This window comes from Macaca fascicularis, chromosome 4 (genome assembly GCF_037993035.2).
Source record: "Macaca fascicularis isolate 582-1 chromosome 4, T2T-MFA8v1.1".
In the NCBI taxonomy this organism is placed as follows: Eukaryota; Metazoa; Chordata; class Mammalia; order Primates; family Cercopithecidae; genus Macaca; species Macaca fascicularis.
Window position 1 is genome coordinate 41,181,111 of NC_088378.1, and position 26,414 is coordinate 41,207,524.

Here is a 26,414-nt window from a genome sequence, read left to right on the forward strand (position 1 = left end):
CTGTTTATAGACTATTCTTATCTTCAGGGGAAACATTGATCAAATCCTCAGAAAGTAATTATGTATTATACCCTAGTAGAAAATTTTACTGTCCTTCATTCTGATTTTGTTAGTCATTACAATAACTGCAGCCAGTCTGTCTTCTTATAAACGAGTGGTCTCAGCCCTTCTCTTATACTTGCCTGAAGGCTGTGCTATAAGCTACAATTCTAGAAATGGATCGTTATCAGAAAAGGATAGTTTCAGAAATTTAGCAGAAAGAACTCTTCCAGAAACTTCTACACCTATTGTTACTTGCAAGATTGAACTCATGCAGACATGGTTTCCGAGTAGACATTACTTAGACAACTGTCAGACTGTTCCATGGGACTAAGATTTCCAGAACTCTTTCCAGTCCAGAAAGACATGAACTCTTGAAACTAGACTGCTCCTCAATATCCAGTGAGGCAAGACTTAATTAAGACAAATGATGGGCCAGGCACAGTGGCTCACACCTGTAATCCCAGCACTTTGGGAGGCCAAGGTGGGTTTATCATGAGGTCCAGAGTTCGAAACCAGCCTGGCCAAGATGATGAAACCCCGTCTCTACTAAAAATACAAAAATTAGCCTGGTGCGGTGGCAGTGCCTGTAACCCAAACTACTCAGGAGGCTGAGGCAGAAGAATTGCTTGAACCTGGGAGGCATAGGTTGCAGTGAGCTGAGATCATGCCACTGCACTTTAGCCTGGGCAACAGAGCAAGACTCCGTCTCAAGAAAAAAAAAAGAGAGAGAAAAATGATGAACTGATGAGAATACAAAACTATGATTTTTATTGGAATAATGTTAGCATTAGTTTGATATTATATCTTTTTCTTCTTTTTTAGCTCCCTGCAAGTGTTGCATATCAATGTTATATTTTTGATAGGTATATGATGGATATTGCTACTTAATCTATTCTTAACTCTTTTATCTCTAATCTTACTTTAGTAGCACATTCAACATACTAAAACCTGTGAAATGCAGCCAAAGCAGTTCTAGGGGAGAAGCTTATAGCAATAAGTACCTGTGTTAAAAAGTAAGAAAAATCCCAAATAAGCAGCTTAACATTGTGCCTCAAGGAACTAGAAAAACGAACAAACTAAACCCAAATTTAGCAGAAAGAAGGAAATAATAAAGACGAGAATAGAGATAAATCAAATAGAGAATAGAAAAGTGGTTAAAATTTTTCTGAAAAAAAAATTTAACAAACCCATAGGCAGACTCGCTAAGAAAAAAAGAAAGAAGACAAATATGTAAAGTCAGAAATGAAAGTGGAAACATTACAACAGACACCTCAGAAATGAAAAGGATCATAAAGGACTATTGTGATCAATTATAGGCCAGCAAATTTGATAACCTGTAGGAAATGAATACATTCTTAGACAAATACAATCTACCAAGGTTGAATCAGAAAGAAATAGAAAGTCTGAATATAATAATAAACAAAGAGATTAACGTAGTTATTAAAAACGTCCCAACAAAGCAAACCCAGGACCAGTTGATGGCTTTTAAAGCTGAATTCTACCAAACTCTCAAAGAAAAATGAACCCCAATATTTCTTAAACTCTTTCAAAAATAGAGCTGGAAGGAATACTCTCTAACACATTTTATGAAGCCAACATCATATTGATACCTAAGCCAGGCAAAGATACCACATAAAAAGAAAAGTACAGGTCAATAGCAGTGATGCACATTGATGCAAAAATCCTTAATGAAATATTAGCAAATCAAATTTAACAACACACCAAACATGTTATACCTCATGATCAAGTGGGATTTATCCCTGGCATGGGAGGCTAGTTGAGCATAGGCAAGTCAATCAGTGCAAGTCAATCAGTGTGATACATAACATTAACAGGTAGAAAGACCCAATCCACATGATCATATCAATAGATGCAGGGAACGCATTTAACAAAGTTCAACATCCTTTTTCGATAAAAACTCTTAACAGTTTAGGTATGAGAAATTTCCTCAACATAACAAAGGCTATTTATGAAAAATCCACAGCTAGTATCATAATCAATGTGAAGAAACTCAAAGCTTTTTTTCTAAGATCTGGTAAAGGCAAGGATGCCCACTCTTTTATTCTACATAGTACTGAAAGTACTCTCAAGAAATAAAAAGTATTCAATCCAGAAAGAAAGAAGTAAAATTATCTCCATTTGCAGATGGCATGATCTTGTAAGTAGAGAACCCCAAAGACGCCACCAAAAAACTATTAGATCTAATACATGAATTCAATAAAGTTGCAGGATACAAAGTCAACATGCAAAAGTCCATGGCATTTCCTTACACAAATAGTTACACAGCTGAAAAAGAAATCAAGAAAACATATAAGTACCATGCACTAACCGATTGCGCCACTGGCAGTGAGCTGAAATCCGGCCACTGCACTCCAGCCTGGGCGACAGAGCGAGACTCCATCTCAAAAAAAAAAAAAAAAAAAAAAAGGAAATCAAGAAAACAATCCCATTTATGATAGTATCAAAAAAATACTTAGGAACAAATTTAACCAAGGTGGTAAAATACCTCTACATTGAAAATGATAAAGCATTAATGAATGCAATTGGAGAGGACACAAATAAATGGAAAGATAGTCCATGCACATGGATGAGAAGAATGAATATTGTTAAAAATGTCCTATGCTATTTAAAGCAATATATAGTTGCAATGCAATCTTGATCAAAGTCTCAATGTCATTCTTAGAAATAGACAAAACAAATCCTAAAATTTGTATAAAACCAAAAAAGATCCTAAATAGTCAGAACAATCCTGAGAGGAAAAACTAAGTTGGAGATATCACACTTTTTAATTTAAAATTATATTACAAAGCTATACTAATCAATATAAAATGGTACTGGGAAAAAATGGACACATAGACCAGTGGAACAGAGTAGGAAGCCCATAAATAAATCCAAACATGTATGGTCAACTAATTTTTGACAAGGACATGAAAAAGAAACAATGGAGGAGTCTCTTCAGTAAGTGGTGCTGGGAAAACTGGATTTCCATATGCAAAAGAATAAAACTGGACTCTTACCCCATACACAAAACAATTCAAAATGGATAAAAGGCCTAAACACTAGACCTTAAAGCAAAAAACTCTTAGGAAAAAAACTTAGAGGAAAAACTCCTTTACAGTGGCCTTGGCAATGATTTCTTTTGTGTTTTGGATATCACGTCAAAAGCCCAGGCTACAACAGCAAAAATAAATAAGTGGGTCTACATCACACTAAAAAGCTCCTGCACAATAAATGAGACAATCAACAAATAGAAAAGACAACTTACAGACTGGGGAAAAAAATTTGCACACTTTATATCAAATGAGGAGTTGATATCTAAGATTTATAAAGAGCTCATACAAATCAATAACAAGAAAACATATAACCCAGTAAAAAATGGACAAATGACTTGAATAGACATTTCTCTAAAATGGCATAAGAATGGATAGCAGATACTTTGGAAGTATTAGTTGAAAAAATGTCCAACGTTACTAATGAGCAGAAAAATGAAATCAAAACCACTATGAGATACTACCTCTTAGCTGTTAGGATAGCTGTTATCAAAAGATAAAAGATGACAATGTTAATGAGGGGGAAGAAGGAAGCCTTGTTGCTATTGGTGGGAATGGAGATTGATGCAGCCATTATGTAAAATAATATGGAAGTTCCTAAAGAAATTAAAAATAGAACTACTATATGCAATTAATCTTCTGGGTATATGCCCAAAGGAAATAAAATTATTACCTCATGAAGATATCTGTACTCCTATGTTAACTGCAGCATTATTCACTATAGCCAAGATATGGAAACAACCTAGATGTCCTTCAATGGATAAACTATGGTATATACATACAATGGAATATTATTCAGCCTTTAAAAAGAGGAAAATGAGGAAATCTTGCCATTTTCCATAACATGGATTGACCTGGAGGACATTATACTAGGAGAAATAAGCCAGAGACAAAAAGAAAAATATTGTATAATTTCACTTATATGTGGTATTCTCCACAAAATATCAAATATATAGAGAGAATGAAACAGGGTTACCAGTGCTGAAGTCTGGGAGCAGAGAATGGGGAGATCTAGGTAAAACGTTACAAAGTAGCAAATATATAGAATAAACAGGTCAAAAAATGTGATGTACAACAACATGTGGATTAAAATTAATAATAGTGTTATATACAGGATTTTTTTCTAAACTAAGTAGATTATAGTTGCTTGCCACAAGGGGAAACATGGAATATTAGCTCATTTTGCATTGCTATAAAGGAATACCTGAGGCTAGGTGATTTATAAAGAAAAGAGATTGATTTGGCTCACCATTCTACAAACTGTACAAGAGGCTCATGGTTCCACACACAGCAGCTTCTGCTTCTGATGAAAGCTTCAGGAAGCTTTCAATCATGGTGGAAGGTGAAGGGTAGCAGGTGTGTCGCATGATGAAGGTGGGAGCAAGAGAGCAAGGCGTAAGTTCCCAGGCTGTTTAAGAATCAGCTTTCATGTGAACAAATAGAGAAAGAACCCATTCATTACTGCAAAGAGGACACCAAGCCATTCATGAAAGATCCTCCCCCAGGACCTAAACACCTCCGACCAAGCCTCACCTCCAGCACTGGGGATCACATTTCAACATGAGGTTTGGAGGGGACAAATTATATCAAATGGTGACTGAGAAGATGAATACATTGATTTGTTCCACTATAGTAACCATTTTACTACACACATATATCTTATAACATCACGTTTTAGACCTTAAATATACGCAATACAATTTTTTTTGAAGCTAGTTAGATATGGAGCTTAGCAATGAGTGAATGTTTGCCAGTGATTGTGTAGACTTCAGAGCTCTTTCTAGTGAGTACAGATGGCCTCCAACTTACTATGGTTCGACTTAAGATTTTTTGACTTACGATGGATTCATCAGGATGTAACCTCATTATAAGTTGAGGAGCATCCATATGTACCTCCATTCATGCTGGATAAATAGATTCTTTGTTTTTTTTTTTTGTTTTTTTTTGTATTTTTTTGAGACAGAGTCGTGCTCTGTCACCAGGCTGGAGTACAGTGGTGCGATCTTGGCTCTTTGCACCCTCTGCCTTCCGGGTTCAAGCAATTCTCTTGCCTCAGTCTCCCGAGTAGCTGGGACTAGAGTTGCAGCTATTTTTAATATTTTTGTATTTTTATTAAAGACAGGGTTTCACCATGTTGGCCCGGATGGTCTCAATCTCTTAACCTTGTAATCCACCTGCCTCAGCCTCCCAAAGTGCTGGGATTATAGGCATGAGCCACCGCACCTGGCCAGCAAATAGACTCTTTAAGGCACTGCTCTTCTTTGTCCCTGAGAGCAGACAACCACCCACCACCTGACCAGCTGCCTTATCAGATCTCCCTGTCCCATGCTCTCTTATCTAACATTCACCCTTCAACATACGGGAAGAAGAGTCCCGGAGTTCAACAGGGCAAAACTGACATTTTAAAAAGGAATTTTAATTAAGAGACTAGAGGGAAATCTCTATGTACAAAGGCTGAGAGGAAGTTCTAAAGGGTCTGATAGAAAGAGAATAAGTTGTGGAATTAGACAGATACGGTTTCTAGACCTTGGCAAATCACTCAACCCATCAGAGGCTCACCTGTAAAGCAGAAACAATCATGACTAGCTTGTAGGCAGTATGAAGAAATAGAAAACAGTGTACGTGCAAGTGTCACCTTGGGCAGGCCAAAGCCTAAACTTGCTGAGAAATATGCCTGAGGAAACGACCGTCACTATATCCTCTCTTACAGCCAGTTTGCAGGATTGGGGTGAGACTATTTGTCACCATTTGCTTGCTCTTGTGAGCAGGCAGACCTTTAGCCAGACCCCTCAAAAGACAGGTGAGGGAGAACCCAGGGGCTTCAAATCCTTGTGAGGATGGCGAAGAGGGTCTCTCACCTGCCAGAGTGTTATTCCAAGCAACTGGCAGTAGCCACAGCCCTGTCTTCACAGGGGAACGTAGGGACTGGGGGTGCTTAATCCTCACTAGGAGCTGTGTGTTCCCTGTTGAACCATTTCTCCAAATTTCTGTATTACATCTTGTGTGTCTATTGGAATCTTTCCTTCAGTCTCATTGGCACAAAAGAAGTTAGCTCTTTTCTGTTGCCCCCTCCTTCAAACAACTTTGATCTAACCCCAGGTGAAATAGGCTCATCTGCCTGTCGGGTGTATTAGTCAGGGTTTCTTAAGGGACAGGACTGATAGGATAGATGTATACATGAAAGGGAGTTTATTAAGGAGTATTGACTCACACAGTCACAAAATGAAATCCCACAATAGGCCGTATGCAAGCTGAGGAGCAGGGAAGCCAGTCCGAGTCTCAAAACCTCAGAAGTGACAGTGCAGCCTTCAGTCTGTGGCTGAAGGCCTGAGAGCCCGTGGCAAGCCACTGGTTTAAGTCCAGGAGTCCAAAAGCTGAAGAACTTGGAGTCTGATGTTCGAGGGCGGGAAGCATCCAGCACGGGAGAAAGGTGGAGGCCAGAAGACTCAGCAAGTCTGTTCTTTCCATCTTCTTCGACCTGCTTTACTCTAGCTGCGCTGGCAGCTGCTCGGATGGTGCCCACCTAGATTGAGGGTGGGTTTGCCTCTCCCAGTCACTGACTCAAATTTTAATCTCTATTGGCAATACCCTCGTAGACACGTCCAGGAATAATACTTCAATCCAATCAAGTTGACACTCAATATTAACCCTCACATCCTGGTTTTTCTTGGTTTTATCTACTTGCCTCAACCTTTTTAGAGAAGACTCTAAAATTCTTTTTTGTCAATATGGATATGTCTTTTTTCCATACCCAATTTTACTCCCTCTCTTCTTTTGAAGAAAATCTGGGACAGGACTTCTGGACTTGAGCACCAGCCAGGGAGAAGAAACAATACCTAGGAAGTGACACTCAGTTGGAGGAAGAACAATTATTCTAGAATTGCTGTCTGCTGTGGCACCAGAACTGCAGGAGATCTGGTCTCTGCACATGTTGATGTCTGCATCCCGGTAAAAAATGGCTCACTTTCCCACCCTTACCCATGGAGGAAGATGAGGCAGCCAGTTGTAAGAAAAGCCTCCCTCCTGACTCCTGACCCACCCCTCTCATGCTCTCAGTGCTTCTACTCTTGCTTCATTAATTTATCCAGCAAATACTAATTGTCTACTAGGTACCAAGTTCTGTTATAGATAATGAAGATATAGCTGTGGAAAAAGAACTAGAAACCTGCCTTTCCATTCTAGTGGAAGAGTAGGAAGATAAACAATAAACAAGGTCAACAAGCAAACTATAGCATGTCAGGTGATTTAAGTGCCAGGAAGGAAACTGAGTGGTACAGATCACTGCAGAGGGTAGGTTGCAATTTTAAATTGAATAGTGAAGTTAGCCTCACTGATAAGGCAGTCTTCCAGCAAAGATCTGACAGAGGTGAGGAAGTGAATCTATGGAAACCTGGGGATACAGCCTTCCAGCAAATAGCAGGTGCAAAAACCCAGAAGCCTAGGGCATTGGTATTTGAGGGCAAACAAGAGGTCTGTGTGCTGGAGCAGAGTGAGCAAGGTGAGAATTAGAGAGTGAGGACGGGGAGATTATGAGGAAAGGAAACAGGTCATACAGTGCCTTGGAGGCCATTATGAAGACTTTGGTTTTTACCCTTATGAGATGGGAAGCCATTGGTGGTTTTAGAGCAGGAAAGTGACATGATCTGATTTATGTTCCAAGGCTCATGCCGGCTGCCCTGTTAAGACAAAACTGGAGGGAGACAAGCAAAATGGGGACACCAGTGAGGTAGCCATAGTGACCATCCAGAGATTTCTGGATGGTGGCCTGGAATAGGTAGTTCTGAGAAGTGTTGTATTTTGGAGGTAGATCAATAGAATTTATTGGTGCATTGAATATATATGATGTGAAAAAAAGTGGGGAGACAAAGATAACCTCAATGCTTTTGGCCTGAGCAGCTGTAATTTGTGATTGCATTTGATCACATGGCAAGCTCAGTCAGGCTCAACACTGTTTGCTCCTTCCTAGTTGGAACTTCGTGTGGGCCTAAGATGTTTAACTAGAATTTCATCTGGCAGATGTAAACATTGTATTCTTCTTTTAAAAGCTCAAATAACAAATATTCTAAAATGCAAAGCAAAAAATTAAAGGATTTATTGAAATCGTGTGACAATATATCCCTAACACAATGAAGAAGATGACAATTATGATTTTCACAGAGTATTTTGCACTTGCCTAAGCACAAAAGCAAAACCAGAGCAAGGCAAACAACATACAAACAAAATTTGATGCTATCTAATAACTTTCATGAAACAACCATAAATGAATTTTGTTTTATTAAATCAGGCTTCAGGACTACTGAACTGCATTCACTAAAATGCTGTTTGAAATTTTACTTACTCCCCACCCACCCCATTACTCTTAATTCATTGCCCTCCCCACAAGAGGACAAAATGCAAAAAAGTTAGTAAGCAAGATATAAATAATAATTCAAAAACAGAGATCAAAGTAAATTTTTTTTCAGTCTCTGCATCTATGCTCAAATCAATGTTTTCTGAGCATACAGGGAAGCAAGGAAACCAATTCTCTAGCTCTTGCTCTGCCTCTTATTCTCCTCCAGCCCCCAATACATTTCTGAATATTTTTAAATCCATTTATCACTGATTACTTGTATATAACCAGAAGCACTGACTATATTGTTAATCATACTTTGGAGCAATTTTCATGGGGAATTGTACAAATGTTCTTTGATACGTATCTCCTCACTAGAAAGACAACCTTAAACATAATAAAGACTTAGCCTGAAGTGAAGAAGGCAACTTTCTGTTGACCACACTGAGCCTTAGGTCACCAGATTTCTACTCAGGAGAGGCAGTGGGCAGGAGGGGCCAGTTTGGAGGGCTTTGTTTAGCTCTATTATCTCTGTAGGCACCCACCAACACCAGTCCTTCTCCTACTACCCACTGTGTGCTTCCAGCTTCAAGCTGAGTTCTCTGCATGGACTGCAGCAGTTCCCAATAAACCATCATTCATGGGATCCTCCTGTATAGAGATGAGGAAGGTGCCACAAGCAAGACATACTTGGCCAGAAAGGTTGAGTAATGAGGTCTCTTTTCTTCTTTGTCACTAAAAAAATTACATTTAATTTTGAGGATAAAGATAAATTATTCTAAGACAGGATTAAAAACTAAACAAAACAAAAACAAACATAGAAAAGAAAACCTTAATGCATCTTTTAAATGAGGGACAGTTGTATAGAGTAGACTTCCTTGTTGTTGATAGTTTTAATTCAGATATCAATCTAGAAATCATAAGTTTTTTCCCCCAACACCTGTTCTTATTTACCTAAAGTAGAATTTAAAACAAAATTTCGATTCATTAAGTAGAAATATTTAATAATAATAAATACATAAAATATATTCATATAAAATAGAAATGCATGAAAAATATTCATCCATATAGAAATTTTAAATTGTCATAGCAATGTCAATTTAATTGGCTCAATAAGAGAGTGAAAACCTATTGCTTCAGGACTGCTTCAGTCTGTAACGCTATTTTAAAAAACTTATTTCAACATTTTCTTAAATACTATTCATTGGTTGTTAAATTTTTATTTTGCTGTCTTAGAATGAAGGTTGTTATTAGGGATGTTACATTCAGAGATAAAGTTCCAAATTTCATAGAACCCTTTATTCTCTGCCTCGTCTTTACATTTCAATTTTTTGGGGGAATGTCGTTCAAATATAGTTTACAAATGAAATATAAAGGATGAAAGAATGGGTAAACAAAGAAGTCCCCAAGGTATAACAGTGAATATTGCTTTAAGAAAATACAAAAACAACTTTAAATAAGATCCTTCAAACACGAGTCATCCCATTCTCAGGGAGCTTCAGAATTTCCACATGGCTGAGTGCCAAATTCCACAAGTCATGGCATTTCCACACATCTCTCTTCACTTCTCTGACTTCTTCTGTCTAACATGGGCTGATATATTTCAGCCACTACACAGTAGCTGGAATGTGGTGGTAGAGCTTCAATTTCAACAACTCTGTGAGCCCCTTCATAAACCTTTTGCTCCTATACACAAGAGAGAAAATAATCAGTTGGTAAATGGCTGTCATTAAGTCACAGCTGTATTTTTGTTTAAATTAACAAGTTGTACATGGTCACAGCGGTAGATGGGTTGTGGGGTTTCTTCCCAGACACACCCTTCTTTCCTAGAGTCCTAGGCCATAGCCTAGGTAAAGGTAAAGGGACAAGGCAAGTAGCTGTGTAGGTGCAACTTGACTTCTCCTTGAGGGCTGCTGGCTGGTTGACCCTGTGGTCAGAGTCTTCTTTTTAAGAATTTTGTTTGTTGTATGAGACACAGTTTCACTCCATCGCCTAGCCTGGAATGCAGTGGCACTATCTCGGCTCACAGCAACCTCTGCCTCTCAGGTTCAAGGGATTCTCGTGCCTCAGCCTACCAAGTAGGTGGGATTGCAGATGCACACCACCACGCCAGGCTAATTTTTGAACTTTCAGTAGAGACGGAGTTTCACCATGTTGGCCAGGCAGGTCTTGAACTCCTGACCTCGAATGATCTGCCTGCCTCAGCCTCCCAAAGTGCTGGGATTACAGGCATGAGCCACCCGACTTGGCTTTCTTTTTAAGAATTTAAAGTGTGCAGCGAGAATGGTGTGCAGCGAGATGAGCAGAGATAACTACAGGTATGCAACTGTGGCCACAGAGAGACAGAAAGTCCAAGAGACAGAGCAGGATCCCTTAGAACTGACTTCTGTTTCCCTTCCCAGTCACCACTAAGCCTGCCGGCGCTCTAAGTCCTGCCTCTGTCCCTGAGATTGCTTGCCTATCTCCTAATAATCCCTCCCTCCTTTGTTTCTAAACAAGTTGGACTGTGGTTTCTGCTCCTTACAACAAAAACCCCTAATCTTAGATGACACCAAAAAAGGAACAAATTCAATTATCCACCAAGTCCAGACAGAAGCACCGATGGTAGATTAGAATACCACAGCAGGGCCGGGCATGTTGGCTCATGTTTGTAATGCCACCAGTTTGAGAGGCCAAGGCAGGCGGATCAGTTGAGCCCAGTAATTTAAGACCAGCCCAGGCAACATGGCTAGAGCCTGTCCCTACTAAAAGTACAAAAAACAATAGCTGGGTATGGTGGCATGTACCTGTAGTCCCAGCTACTTGGGAGGCTGAGGTGGGAGGATCATTTGAGCCCAGGATGTTGAGGCTGCTGTGAGCTGTGATTGCATTGCTACACTCCAGCCTGGATGACAGAGTCAGACAGACCCTGTGTCAAAAAAAAAAAAAAAAAAGCAAAACTGGCACAAAAATAATCATGTGATTCAAAAGCTATTTTAAAATAAGGTGTGAGGCTGGGCATAGTGGCTCATGCCAGCCTGGGCAACATAGTGAGATCTCGCCTCTACAAGAAAAAAAAAAAAAAGCTGGATGTGATGGTGCATGCTTGTAGTCCCAGCTCCTCAGGAGGCTGAAGCAGGAGGATCACTTAAGCCCATACGTTAGAGGCTACAGTGAGCTATGATCACCACTGTACTCCAGCATGGGGGACAGAGTGAGACCTGGTCTAAAAATAAATAAAATAAATAAATAAATAAAGTATGCGAAGCCCATAAAAATGATTATTTGTGGCAGTCACATGGAATTAAATACTGTTAATACCAATCTTTAGATATGCAGGGAAAACCGTGGAGACAAACCGAAGGATGGAAAGGGCACACACACATTCTGATGGTGATGCCAGCACCAATGGTGGATCAATACTGGTTGAGAGTAAGAAGGAATTAAAGATAAGGAAAAATAAAAGGAGGCAGAGTAGCAGAAGAGGACATCTCATATGACCAAAATACTGGTTAAATAAACAAAAGAGAAAACACTAAATATATCTATTCATCTGAACTTACCTTTTCTAGTGAATTGTTAATTATAAAAACTCGGTATACTAGTTCATAGTAATCTTCTATAGATATATTTTTTTCCTTTTGGTATCTTTGTGGTAAATTTGGAGCATGGAGAATTACCAACAAAGATCCATTGACTTGGGTTATGTTCATGACTGGAGGATCTATTTTTGCTGGAGAAAAAAAGTAAAACTTTGAGAAATCATCAAATGAATGTATTATATACAGACACATTATGTATAATGACAAATCAGCTTGGTGGGAGGATCACCTGAGCCCAGGGAGGCTGAGGTTGCAGTGAGCTATGGTCATGCCACTGCACTACAGCTTGTGCGGCATAGTGAGACCCATGTCAAAAAACAAAAACAAAAAGAAAAAAGAAAATTGCACGTGTATTTGAATCTCAAACCTTTATAAATTTAGGGGGTGTTAGATTCTTAGCAGAGTAAAGACGGAAACATACAAATTACTTTCCTCTGTTTATTGGAAGGGCTTTCTTAGTCCGCCTTTTGTTTGTTTGTTTGGTTGGTTGCTTTTGGGTTTTTCCTGAGACAGGATCTCATTATGTTGCCCAGGCTGGTCTCTAACTCCTGTACTCAAGTGATTCTCCTTCAGCTTCCTGAGTAGCTGAGATTACAGGTGGATGCCACTACACCTAGGCTAGTCTGATTTTTTATTGACAGTGTAGCCCTTGGAGGTTCTAAGATTTTTGTGTGGGTATTAGTTATAACTCCCTACCTTGTGCTGGCCTAAAACCTTGTCTTTTGTCTTGGGAGTGGCTGTTACCACTCAGGGTCTAGTTACCACATCCAGCAAACACCCTCAGGGCAGCTGGGTCACTATGTCGATCCTCTGGTTCCCCTTTGATTTCCATGTACTTTGTTTTGGCCCCCCGAGGATTCCCTTTATTTTCATTATTGCCTTTCTGTGGAGTTTGGAGAATGTGTTTTATTTTATCCAGAATTTCTAAGTGTTTTAGAAGAAGAGAGTTTCCTACTCCCAGGCTATTTAATTTGGAACCATAAGTTTTTAAATCACTTTCCAACTATATTGGAATAATGTGATAGTTAACTTTAAATACACATGTCCTTTTTGTAGTCAGGCACATATTTCAGGCATTGGCCTATCAGCGAGTCAGCTGCGGACATCTCAGGGCTCCTGGCTTATGATCGGTGATGCTAGATTTCTTGACCCATTCACTGGATTGTGATTGTGTTACAAGACCAAGTCAAGATTATTTGACCTCATAGCACTTTACTCGTTAACAGCTCTCTCCTTGAAATATTACCTTCCCACACTATTCATGAATGTATCAGCCCACAGATTTCCTCCTACCTCTTTGGCTATTGCTTCTTAGTCTCCTTTTAAGATTTTTCTTACTCAGGCATCTTTGGGTGAGAATCCCTCAATATCTGGTCTTACTCAAAACTGCCTATCACTACTCTCTCCCTAGGCAATCCTATCAATGCCCACTGTACTGTATGCATGAAATGACTCACAGATTTTTGTCTCTAATAGACTTTACCTTTGAGTCTTGGATCTGAAGAGATTGTCCCTTGGATCTCTCAAAAGCATCTTAAACTTAACGTATTCAAAACCAAACTTATAATCTCTATTGCCTTGCATCCCACCAAACTGGTCTTTTTCATCAAACCCCATCAAAAACATCTCAGCCATTATGCATGCAAGAAAATTAGAAGTAGTCTTTGACGTGTTCTCTTCACCATTATATTCAATCTATCACCTGGTCCTGCCAATTTTTCTTACTAAATGTCCCTCCAGGAATAAATTTTCTCTAGTCCTTTTCATCAGCCAAATTCTGTCTCCTGTAGACTATTATTAGTAACCTACTACTTCACTTATCCGCATCCAACCTGTTCCCCCAAATATAGTCAAAATGACCTTTCCTATACACAAGTCTGATCATATGGCTCTCGAGTAAAATTACTTTTTTCTGGAGGAAGTCACAACTCTTTAAAAAATTATTGTACATGCCCTACCTTTCCAGTCCCACCTCATTATAGACCCCTTCCTGCATGTTCTTCTTCAATATACTGCTTGTCTTTCAGTCCGTTGCATTTGCTATGCCAGAGAGCCTTTGCAAACGCTGTTCCCTTGCTTGGAATGCTCTGTTCTTTGCCTCAAGTGATCCTCCCACCTCGGCCTCCCAAAGCACCGGGATTACAGGCATGGAGCCAATGCACCTGGCTTTCACATCTATTTTTAATCCAAGCAATTCAAGGGTCAAATAATACTGAAATATAAGTATTAAATGCTGCTTTTAACTGAAGAAAGTTTATTTTGTTTTATTTTTAATGTTTTTAAAATATTGCTTTGTCTCTAGATAGAAACCATAAATCATAACTTCTTAATCTAAGATAATATACTGCTGCTCAAAAACAGGTGTCAGAGGAGCCAATGCATGCAGCTGGCTCATTAGTCTATATCACAGATGCCGGGAACATGCTGTCCTGAGGACCTAGAAACATGTTTTTTGAAATATGTCCTTCAGAAGTTCTTAGGAGCTGTGGTAAGAGAGTGCAAAGCTGGGGGCGAGGAAGCAGCTGAGTGGGTGATTCTCTCACTATTGCATCAACAAGAGTAGTAGCTATAGACTGGGTTTCTTACTCTTCTACTAAGAGGCCTGAAATCAAATGACTTTTTAAAGGACCCAGTCTAAAGCTTTTTTCTTTTCTTTTCTGATTTTTTTAGGGAGAGTGGTTATACAGAAAACACACAAACCCTTCTTAACTCAATACTATCCCAATTTAAATAGAATTGAGCTAAAGCTGTGTCAGTCAATGTCTTTGGTTATTCTTACCTGACTGGCCTAATGGCTTAGACTGAAGGAAGTTTTGTTTGATAAGTTAATTTGAATGTGACCCTATTTCTAGGCTTGAATATAATAATCAAACTGATCTGTGAATTCCCTTCACTGCTGTTCATCAGTTTAGTCATGAAATCTCCTTTTCCTCACTAGACAATTGCTGGTTGAGTGTATTGGCCTTGAGTTTCAATGTATCCAAGAAACAACGTGAGAGTTACCATGAATTAGTTTGCTCAACTCTATTCCACCTTCTTGCTAATTAGAGAGTTGGGGGGAAATGCATCTAGCATTTTGGACATGATCCAATTAATTTGGTTCTAATTGGACCTTGCACCAGTTAGAAGAGGTGTATGGATGGATCCCTAAGTACTAGGGTACAGAATGTGAATATTTCTGTGGCCATATGAATGCAAGGCAAAAGGCTCATACTGAAAAGCAGTCTTAAAAAATCTAGGTGGTTAGAGAATTGTAAGGAACCCATAATAGTCAAAACAATCTTGAAAAAGACATACAAAGAGGAGGGCTCACCCTTCCCAATTTCAAAGCTTACTACAAAGCAACAATAATCAAAATAGTGTGGTATGGGCACAATGATAAATGTATAGATCAATAGAATAGAATTGAATGTCTGGAAATAAACCACACTTCTATGGTCCATTGATTTTCAACAAGTGTGCCAAGAACACTCAATGGGGATAATTTTCAACAAAAGGTGCTGGGACAACTGGATAGTCATATGTCAAAAAATAATATTGGACCCTTACCTCACACCATATACAAAAATTAACTCAAAATGAATCAGACTTAAATGTAAGACATAAAACTATAAAACTCTTAGAAGAAAATATAGGGTAAATCTGCATGATTTTGGATTTGGCAAAGGATTCTTAGATATGACACCAAAAGTACAAGCAACAAAAGAAGAAATAGATAAATTGGATTTCATCAAAGTTTAAAACTTGGTATCAAGTGATACCATCAAGAAAGTAAAAAAGACAACCCACAAAATGGGAGGAGCTAGCTGAGAATCATATATCTGATAAGACATTGGTATGCAGAATATATAAAGAACTCTTACAACTCAAAAATCAAAAGATATGATTAAATTTTTTAAATGGGCAAAGGATCTCAATGTACAATTCTCCAGAGAAGGTACAAAATAGCCAATACACATAAAAAAGAAGCTCAACATCATTAATTAGCAGGTAAATGCAAATAAAAACCACTTGAGATACCATTTTATATCCATTAGGATGGCTATAGTCAAAAAAGATTGGTAAAAGTGTGAAAAAATCGGCCGGGCGTGGTGGCTCAAGCCTGTAATCCCAGCACTTTGGGAGGCCGAGACGGGCGGATCATGAGGTCAGGAGATCGAGACCATCCTGGCTAACACAGTGAAACCCCGTCTCTACTAAAAAATACAAAAAACTAGCCGGGCGAGGTGGCGGGTGCCTGTAGTCCCAGCTGCTTGGGAGGCTGAGGCAGGAGAATGGCATAAACCCGGGAGGCAGAGCTTGCAGTGAGCTGAGATCCGGCCACTGCACTCCAGCCTGGGCGACAGAGCGAGACTCTATCTCAAAAAAAAAAAAAAAAAAAAGTGGAAAAATCAAAGCTCTCATATATTGCTGATGGGAATGTAAAATAGTGCACATGCTTTGAAAACAGTCTGGCATTTTCTCAAATGATTAAACATAGAGTTACTTTGAGACCCAGCAATTCCACTCCTATGTATATATCGAAGAGAAATATGTATGCCCAGCTGTGCGTGGTGGCACATGCCTGATAGTCCTTGCTACTTGGGAGGCTGAGGTAGAAGGATTGCTGGAGTCCAGGGGTTCAAGACTAAAGTGAGCTATGATTGTGCCACTGCACTCCAGCCTAGGTGACAGAGTAGGATCCTGTCTCTCAAAAAAACAAACAAGAAAAAAACCAAAAAAACTCCCACACAAAAATTTTTACATGACTGTTTATAGCAACATTATTCATAATGGCCAAAAAGTAGAAACTACCCAAATGTCTATCAACTGAGGAACAGATAAATAATATGTGGTATATCCATATAATGTACTATTATTTGGCCACAAAAAGGAATGAAGTACTGATACATACTACAATCTGAATGAACTTTGAAAACATGTTAAGTGAAAGAAGCTGGTCAAAAAAAAATCATGTATGCTATGAGTCTATCCAGAACAGGGAACTCTATAGAGACAGAAAGATTAATAGTTGCCAGGGCTGCGGGCTAGGGGAATGGCAAGACTGGAAGGTGATAGCCAAAGGGTATGGAGTTGCTTTTTGAGGTGATAAAAATGTTCTAAAATTGACCATGAATGATGGTGGTACATATTTGTGAATATAGTAAAAACCATTAAACTGTATGCTATATGCTTAAAGTATAAGCTGTGTGAATTATACCTCAATAAGGCTGTTTTAAAAAATCTAAGTGGATGCAGTGACAATCTATTTCCCCAGTGTCCTATAGTTGCTCTATGGACTCTTGAACAAAATAGTTACATGATGGAGGATATATATAGACTTAACAATATGGATCTCCTCTTACCAAATTTGGTCTGACCTTCAGAGTATCACTGCAGAGTGATCTTCCTTTCCAGGAAGGAAGATCAATGTTGAACCCCTAGTATAGTGCCATATTCCAGGGGCTCTCATCTTCCATCTCGTTGCAGGTAGGTTTTTTTTTGTTCCCTTCCAAAACGGAGGGGGCAAGAGACACTGGTTATAGTTTTTCTTTACTGCTGGGTATAGATTCTGGTTACAGATTCTGTTTAAAGATTTTTATTTACTGCTTCAATGCTTTTATCAGCAGACCCATCATCACTCCTGGGACCACACATACACCCATAGATGTAGTCAATGCCTTATTCATGAGCATAGTACTCCACAATATATTGCTTATGACAAAGAACTTAAGTTAATGTGAAAAGAGTGAAGTAAGGTCTCAAGACCCACAGGACAAATATATATCATATATTTGTCACTCAGAAATCCATGACTTTATAGGAAGGTGAAATGGATAATTGAAAACTCAGTTTGAGAGATGTCTTGTGAATTGGCATATGAATTGGTAAACGCTCCAATTGGTAAATGTTTCACTAAGCCTGGGGCCAATATATGGTGCTATTTCTTCCATAGACAGAATTCAGACCAAATTCTGGTCTAGGATACAAGAAGTGGAAGTGAGAGGGGCAACTCTGACTGTTATCCATAGAGAACAACTCATGACATGATGACATGTTTTTGTTTCCCATATGCTTGGCCTTGAATTCTTCTGGTTTATAACAAAAATGGTTTCCAAAAATTGGAAGTTGAGGCTCTCTCCTGACCATTTGGAGCTCCTTGTGCCATTTAGCTAACAAAAAGAAAATGAGGTTCTTATATTGTCTGGGGTGATTCATTCTGATTTTCAAGGCATAATACAGTAATAAATACATCGGGGTCAGGTGGAAGAATTCTTGGTAGCCTCAAGTGTGCCTCTTAGAGCTTCTCTATTCAGCAATAAAAAATAATGTAAGGTTAGGTCAAGCTGAGATAGGAAACACCAAAAGGACTGAAACTCCTCATGGATAAAAAGCTGAAGTGCTGGCTGAAAAGAAGATGAATGTTGAGTTTATAATGAGGGAAGAAGTCATAAATATTAACTACAGCTTCATGATTAGTTGCAATTATGAGGACTGTGGTAAATATCTTTATTTTCTTTCTTGTTCTATTTATGCACATCTTTATATCTATACATTAAACCCCTTCTCTCTCTCTCTTTTCCCTACTATTTTAGCCAATGTCTGTTGGTAATGGTTCATTTTATCACCTATATCTTAGATTATATTATTCTATGATTGTGACTAAACTAAAAGAGGAATAAATATCATTCAGGATGGATACTGAGAAAGCACTTTTGGTCTGCCTTTTTGGGGAGGTGAGACTAAAAGTCTAATTTCCTTAACAGAAAATTCTTCTATTTTCATGAACTTAACCCTCATGTTTGGGGAAGGACTAGGGCACTATGACAAATTCTGCTGTCTAAAAATACTTTTTGGAGGGCTGGGCATGGTGAGTCACACCCATAATCCCAGCACTTTGGGAGGCCAAGGGGGGCGGATCACCTAAGGTCAGGAGTTTGAGACCAGCTTGGCCAACATGGTGAAACCTCGTCTCTACTAAAAATACAAAAATTAGCCAGGGATAGTGGCACACGCTTGTAATCCTAGCTACTTGGGAAACTGAGGTTGGAGAATCGCTTGAACCCGGGAGGCAGAGGTTGCAGTGACCCAAGATCGTGCCACTGTACTCCAGCCTGGGTGACAAAGCAAGACCCTGTCTCACACACACACACACACACACACACACACACACACACACACACACACAGGCTCTTCAGTCAGATGCAGTAAATGTGAACCCTGACTTGTATAATACAGGTCATGAGACTGGACCAATGACTAAAGCCTCTACATCTTGATGTTCTGGGCTAGAAAATTAGGATAATAAAAACTATCTCCTAGAGTTGTTCTGATAATTAGACCAAATGAGATAACTATGTAGAGCCTTCAGCAAAGCACAAGGCCTGGTCACTAGCCGTGCTCTGGGAGGGCTGTCCAAAAGCAGGAAGAACAAGGGCAAAGAAACTCCATGGAACTCACTTTCCCACCAGGGAGTGAACCGCGGCGTCATGCTCCAGTCTGAGTAGCTCCCAGCCGAGGCCGCCCTCACCCTCCCGTAATAAGGCTCCTGTATGTCTGAGGTTTCACTGGTAAGGTCACAAAAGAGTTCTTGAGTACCCCAACAGTCTTCTTTATTTTTCCATTGTCTCTGTCCATATCTGTAGCGGGGAAAAGGCAAAGATCTGAGTTTCTTTTCTCCACTCAAGGAGTCTTCAATATTTTCAGACTGATAATTCTTTATACCTGATTCTAGTATCAATATCACCATGATAGCTTATGGCTACTTTTCAGAAGCTTTAAAAAAATTCCTTCTTATTAACTGTCTAAGTCCATTTTCTGTTGCTGTAACTGAATACCCGAGACTGGGTAATTTATAAAGAAAAGGAATTTACTTCTTACAGTTTTGGAGGCTAGGAAGTCTAATGTCTAAGAGCCACATCTGGTGAGGGCCTTCTTGCTGGTGGGGACTCTCTGCAGAGATTTAAGGTGGCAGAGGATGTCATAGGCATTCAAGAGACATGGCTTTTACATATATATATAAAAAACAGACCAACTTTTCTTATAACTAGCCCACTTCCTCAATAACACTTTAATTCGTTAATCCATCAATGGATGAATCCATTCATGGGGGCAGAATCCTCATGACCCAATCATCTCCCCAAAGTCCCACCTCTCAACATTGCTGCATTAGGATCAAGTTTCCAACACATGAGCTTTTGGGGGACACATAGAAGCCACAGCATTACCTGAAGTGCTGTCTTGCTGGAAGATAAACATCCCTGACACTTTCTGTATCACTAACATAAGGGTTTTAACTTATTTTTTAATAGTTGGCATAATGTTCTTTCAGGTGTGAGGACTGACTTCCATTTTTGAATACTCACTCTCCACATCCTTAATGCTCTGTGGTTTTGAGTGTTTGTGGTTTTTCATCACTTCTCATCAGCTCGCTATTGAGTAATGTGGCTGCTTCTGAGAAGTTGCTACCACTTTTCATCTCAGGTGCTGCTTACCCAACATACATGATTAATCTCTTTATTGAAAATTAACGGGAAGTTTTAGTGAGGACTATATATGGAGCCCTGTAATTAGAGGTTGGGAGAGGGGGAGTGAAACCCATGAAAAAAGGTAGTGAGGCAAGAGGCAGAGAGGTTGACTCAGCCTGAGGCCACAGGATGGTGTAATAGTCAAAGGGAAGATTCACGCTTTGTTTCCTTACCTGCCATAAATCAGACCAATGCAACAAAGTGATGGTGGGGAACAGAGAAGGAATTGGAGTCTGGGGAGAAAAGTTTCCCAAATTATTTATTGAAAGACTTGAAATCTAACTTTCTAGACACATAATAAGGAAGGTTGACAGTATCTGTACTCAGTAATCTACATGGTGATAGCAATTTCATTCTATCACAATTAAAGCAGTACCACAACATGTATTGAGTATACTTTGATGTTTTAAAATTATTATTTATTTATAATAAGTCTTTAACTTAGCTGTAATGACTGACTTCTCTTTTAACATAATATCTCATTGTTTATCCCATTCTAAATGTGAGGGATATAACAGTACTATAGTCCATGAACTGGATACACCAAAGTGAAAGTTTGCAAAATTATAAATTTGTCCTGTGCTGTTGAAAATCCCTTAGAGACAGGAATGGATTCAGGTATTCTGGGGTCTGAAATTTATATAATCTTTTTAATCCATTTAGTGTTTCTATAACAGAACACGTGAGGCTAGCTAATTGATAAGGAAAAGAGGTTTATTTAGCCCATGTTCTGCAGCCTGGGAAGTTACAAGAAGTGTGCTGCCAGCATCCACTTGGCTTCTGGTGAGAGCTTTTCATGTTGCATAAGAACATGCTGGAGAAGGTCCATGGGGAAAACAGATCGCGTGAAGAGACCAAACTCAAGGGGCATCCTGGCTTTACAACGACCACTCTGATAGAAACATTTCCATGACAAATTCAGTCTGGCAAGAGTGAGAACTCACTCAACTGCAGCAATGATGGTACCAAGCCATTCATGAGCACTCCATCCCCATGATCCAAACACCTCCTCGGAGGCCCCACTTCCAACATCACCACACTAGGGATCAAATTTCAACATGAATTTTGGTGGAGACAAACTCAAACCATAGCAGCTTGGGAGTCCTCTTTAAGGAAAGATTTATAAATATAAAATCCTTGCATGAGGTCCTGAAGTTTAATCTTCATTAGATGCATGGTAAAACAGTTTCTAATCTTCTTAGTACTTTGGTCTACAAATAGGTTCACTTTTGACCTATTTATACTGCTCAAGGAGAAGTATAAAAATAGTACCAATCTTTACTTCCTACATGCTGAAAGTATCTCCAGCTATGCACAAATCTACTTTTGTAATGAAGAAACGATCATTGTAAAGATTTGCAAATTTTACAATTGTTACATAAGATATGTAGAGAGAAGTAGTAGTGGTTAAAGATGGAGATGCTTCTGGGGATATTCATTCTGAAATTAATTAGAGGGAAAATCTGACCTAGGACCTACCCCATGCTGGAGAGACATGGATGAATTTATGGGATAAAAATTGCTATTTTGGCCATAGCTGCATTTGATTTCAGGAGACAGGATTGAGCCTCAACTCCCCTTGCCCCCCAAAAATATATGAGTGGAAAAACCTGACATTTTCAAATCAGGAGTGTTTGTTTCCAAGCCTTGAGCCAGGAAAGGTGTAGATTATATCTGAGTTTTGGCAATGATCCAGTAGGAGTAGCCTGAGTATCACACGAGAGGAACATGCAGCAGCGTGTTCCAGTTTGTGTTCATGCTTACGAGACTCATTAGTTTTTGAAAAGAATTTTCTAAATAGTAAATCCACTCTGAAAGTGACTTTTAGATTAAAAACTTATTTTACACACTCACCTCCATGTTTGCCACAATTTCTTTTTCAACTATCAATAGTTTCATTCACTGAGTATTTGTTATGTGCTAAATAAGTTACTTCCAACATTCGCTTGACAAACTTGTATTGAGAATCCACCATGTGCCAGGCTCCACTATGGAGGTGAAGGCTGAGCCTGTGAGGTCTTGGTGCAGGTCTAGGGCTGAAGTATCTGCCCAATGCACTGCATACCGTCATGCATTTTGAGTCCCCAGGCAGCCTTCAGGGGAGACGAGTCACTGCTATCCTGACCTTGGCTTCTTCTCAACCCCTCTGAAATGGAGAAAAAGCTCAGATCCTAACACTCCATTGCATTCTAGAACATGTTATCCCAGTGCCATCTCTGTCAGCTGAAGGAGGCTCAATTTACTTACATTTTGTACTGCACAAAATAGACACTGCTGTTGCCAGTAAGTGCCCTCCCAGGCTGCCATTGCAAAATGTTGTGAAAATTTTGGGACTGAAATTGTACCCTCTGAGGCTTCAGAGACTCATGTGCTGGCTGAGTTCCTAAGATAATAAGAGAAGGAAGAACATTGAACGTTGCTAGGAGCACTGTTGTTCCCAGCAGTAGTTTTCAATGGAATACCTGCATCAGGATTCCCTAAAGTAGTTGCTCTATGTGCAGATAGTAGAGGTGGAGCCCAGAAATCAACATTTTGAATCTTCAATGCAATGATTTTGATACACGCTAAAGTCTCAGAATGATGAGTTCCAGATCATAAACATGTACATGCTATCTTCCCACCCTATTTCCCAGGCTGTAGGGGAAGCAAATTGTAGTAAAAAAATATTGCTATTATTTTATCCCCAAATAGCAATGGAATATAATGACTGAGATGAAGGACCCACACTGAGACCAACAACCATCTTCTTAGGAACCACTATATTGGTACTACTCAAGCAAAATTTGCTAGGGACCAATTCTGGCTCCAGGATCTCAGCCCAGATCTCAGTCCCTCCTTTCACAGGTTCTTGCTCAATCGCTGGGTCCTGCTTCCAAGTAGGTCTGCCTTTGCTGTCCCACTCCTGAATGGCTGCATTTACCTGCCTACATCCTGGCTCCAAGTATCCAGGCATAATCCCTCAGATGAAATGGCCATGCTAATGAGGAAAACAGACCAAGACCCTGCTGGGGGGCCAGTGTTTCTGAGACTAATCATGGCAGGGGATGGGATAATTTTGCACTGGCATGACTTGTGCTTTCTTCCTCGAATCATGCAACATAGGTGCTACAACCTCACTTGCCTTTAGTCACACGGAGGCAAGAGAACTTTGGCAAAATTTTGTTTAGGGTTCAAGGTTTCTTATAAGGGATAAGAAGTTGGGCAGAAGGAGGAGGAGTCAGGAAGCATATCTTTTTTTTTCTTTTAGACAGAGTTTCACTCGTCGCCCTGGCTGGAGTGCAGTGGCGCGATCTCAGCTCACTGCAACCTCTGCCCCCCAGATTCAAGTGATTCTCCTGCCTCAGCCTCCCGAGTAGCTGGGATTACAGGTGCCCACTACCACGCCCGGCTAATTTTTTTGTATTTTTAGTAGAGACGGGGTTTCGCCATGATGGGCAGGCTGGTCTTGAACTGCTGACCTCAAGTGATCCGCCCGCCTCGGCCTCCCAAAGTGCTGGGATTACAGGTGTGAGCCACTGCACCCGGCCAGGGAGCATATCTTCTGTTTTCTCCCTGACCTCATCTTCTGTCACCCCGACCCCTGTGTTTGCAGCGTTGACTCCTTCACTTGCTCCACCATGACCCTGATGACTCTGCCTTAGGGCCTCTGCACTGGCCCTTCCCTTTTCCTGGTCTACCTTCCCCTGGATTTCACATGGTTCATTTCTCCACCTCCTTCAAGTCTTTGCTCATTTGTATCACATTATTGAGATAGTTAAAAAAATACTCCCAAGCCCATGGTCTCAGCTCTGAACTTTCAAGATTTGTTATTTTCAAATGAACAAGACTGTTTCCTCAGGCCTTTCTTCTTACCAACCAAATAGTGTGAATACTGTTATTTGCTTTTTAATTTGTTTTCGCTTTTATTGTTTGGACCACCATCAGTGCATCAAATGGTGTTGTGTTCTTGGAAAGAGTCTACAGCCACAATTGATTTTGCTCACAAAAATCACTGCCTGATCAATCATCTTTAGAACATAAAAATTCCAGGAGTTTTCAGGAGATGATAGGCACAATTTCCTGAAGGCCTGCCTAGAATTGATTTGCTAACATGAAGATAGATGGCTTAATGCCCTTTATCTCTCTGTCTATGGATTTCTTCTCTCATTTTTGTAACATCAGTGCTACCACCACCAACAGTAACAACACTGGCCTAGGCACTGAAGGACTTTTATCTGCATTCACTCATTTAATTTACCCAGCTCTTCTATGAGGAAAGTACTGTGCATTATGGTCTTCTTCTTACAGACTGAAAAAACGAAGCCTTGGAGACCCGAAGGAGCTTGCCAGGCAGCAAATGGTGAAGCTGATTTTGTATCCAGACAGTCTGACTGTAGAGCCTGCCTTTTCCCTCCAACAGAAAGCCAAGAGCAAAGCCATGGGAGAGAGGAGCTAATGAAAGAGACAGACCAATTAGAAGCTGAGGGTATACTTTATCTTTTTCCTTCTTCTCTCCTCCTCCTTCTGGCTGGCATTCATCAAACATTGAACATATATGAACATTAACTTATATTAGGCACTATGTTCAAAGCTTTACAACTTACTTAATTCCCACAGTCACCAAGTAAGGTAAATATTTTTATTATCGCATTCTACAGATGAGGAAGCTGAGGCTTTAAAAAGTTGCATCTCATACTCAAGGTTACAGGCTTGGTAAGACGCAGAGCCAGGAACATTTTGGTAGCATTTGAATTCCTGCCATATTTTGCTAAATGTGCCCTTGCTGTTACCAAGGACCAGAGTCTTCTCAAATCCAAACATTTCTGCAAGATTAAGGCTTGAATTGCTTTTATGTATAAGTCACTAGACAACTGGCAAGTTACTTGAATCACTTACACTGAGAGGTACCCATCTGTAAACTTGGATTCTTACAGGCTTGCTCAGAAGTATGCAGTGGTGATAAGATGCTCTACACTCCTGCAGTGTCTTCCACAAATACCAGAAACAAATTCTCACCTGCTGTTTGTGGTCCCTATCCTGTGCCAGGCACTTCTCTAAGCATTTGGCATATATTAACTTATTTAATCTTCACAGTGACCTAGAATCCCCATTCAACTAATGAGGAAATTGAGGCAGTTAAGTAAAGTCCCCAAGTTTTCCTACATGGTAAATGGCAGATCTGAAATCCAGACTACGACAGTTTGGCTTAGGAGCCTGTGCTGGTAACCACCAGGATATAGTGTTCCTTCAAGGTAAAAGACATTCTAAGGTGAATGAGAGCCAGAGAGAAAGAGAGGGAGAGAGAGAGGAAGGGAGGGAGGGAGGGAGGGAGGGAGAGAGAGAGAGAGATGGATGTGCATTTGTTCTGTATGAAGTCTCTGCACCCTCTAGAGAGCCTTTTCTTTAGTGGGTACTCATTAAGTGTATGTGGGGTTATTCAAGCTGCAGATAGACACTAACCCCATGCCTGCTCTGGTCATTTAGTGACATCAAAAGCTGCAGTCTTTATAAAGTCCAAAAAAGCACCAGTGCTATTTCTAACAGATCCTTGATCGGACTCAGATGACAAAGCTATGAGCAATTAAAAAGAAACAAAACACTTACCTGCTACACCAGTAAGGAAGAAACTGATGAGGAAGCCTAGAAAGCAATGTTTAGGCATCATGGTTGCAAGTGTGACTGTTCAGGCAACCAGTGTTCCCTTTAACCAGCTCATGACCAAAGAGGAAACTAAAATCCACAGACAGACTATCACTCCTGGGTTTAAGGCAGATGGTTCCTTGAAACAACTACAGTTTTATTTCGATACGACATTATATTATTTTATTTTAGGCAAGTTATGAAAGTATAAAAATCAAAAAGCATTTGCTGCCACTTTTATGTGGAAGCTTGTTTTTATTGGGAAGCTCGTTTTTTGTTGGGGCTT

At 39.8% G+C, this 26,414-nt stretch overlaps 1 protein-coding gene across 1 annotated transcript; it reads right to left on the reverse strand.

Annotated features, from left to right (window-relative positions):
* Window positions 1-8,160: 8,160 nt before the first annotated feature.
* On the reverse strand, window positions 8,161-26,153 carry IL22RA2 (interleukin 22 receptor subunit alpha 2). Its single transcript, XM_005551952.5, has 5 exons — window positions 26,093-26,153; window positions 22,757-22,892; window positions 19,443-19,621; window positions 11,964-12,133; window positions 8,161-10,107 (listed from the first exon to the last, which is right to left on the reverse strand). Exons 1-5 carry the CDS (start codon window positions 26,151-26,153, stop codon window positions 9,958-9,960), a joined length of 696 nt encoding a protein of 231 aa, XP_005552009.2. The 3' UTR covers window positions 8,161-9,957.
* Window positions 26,154-26,414: the final 261 nt, after the last annotated feature.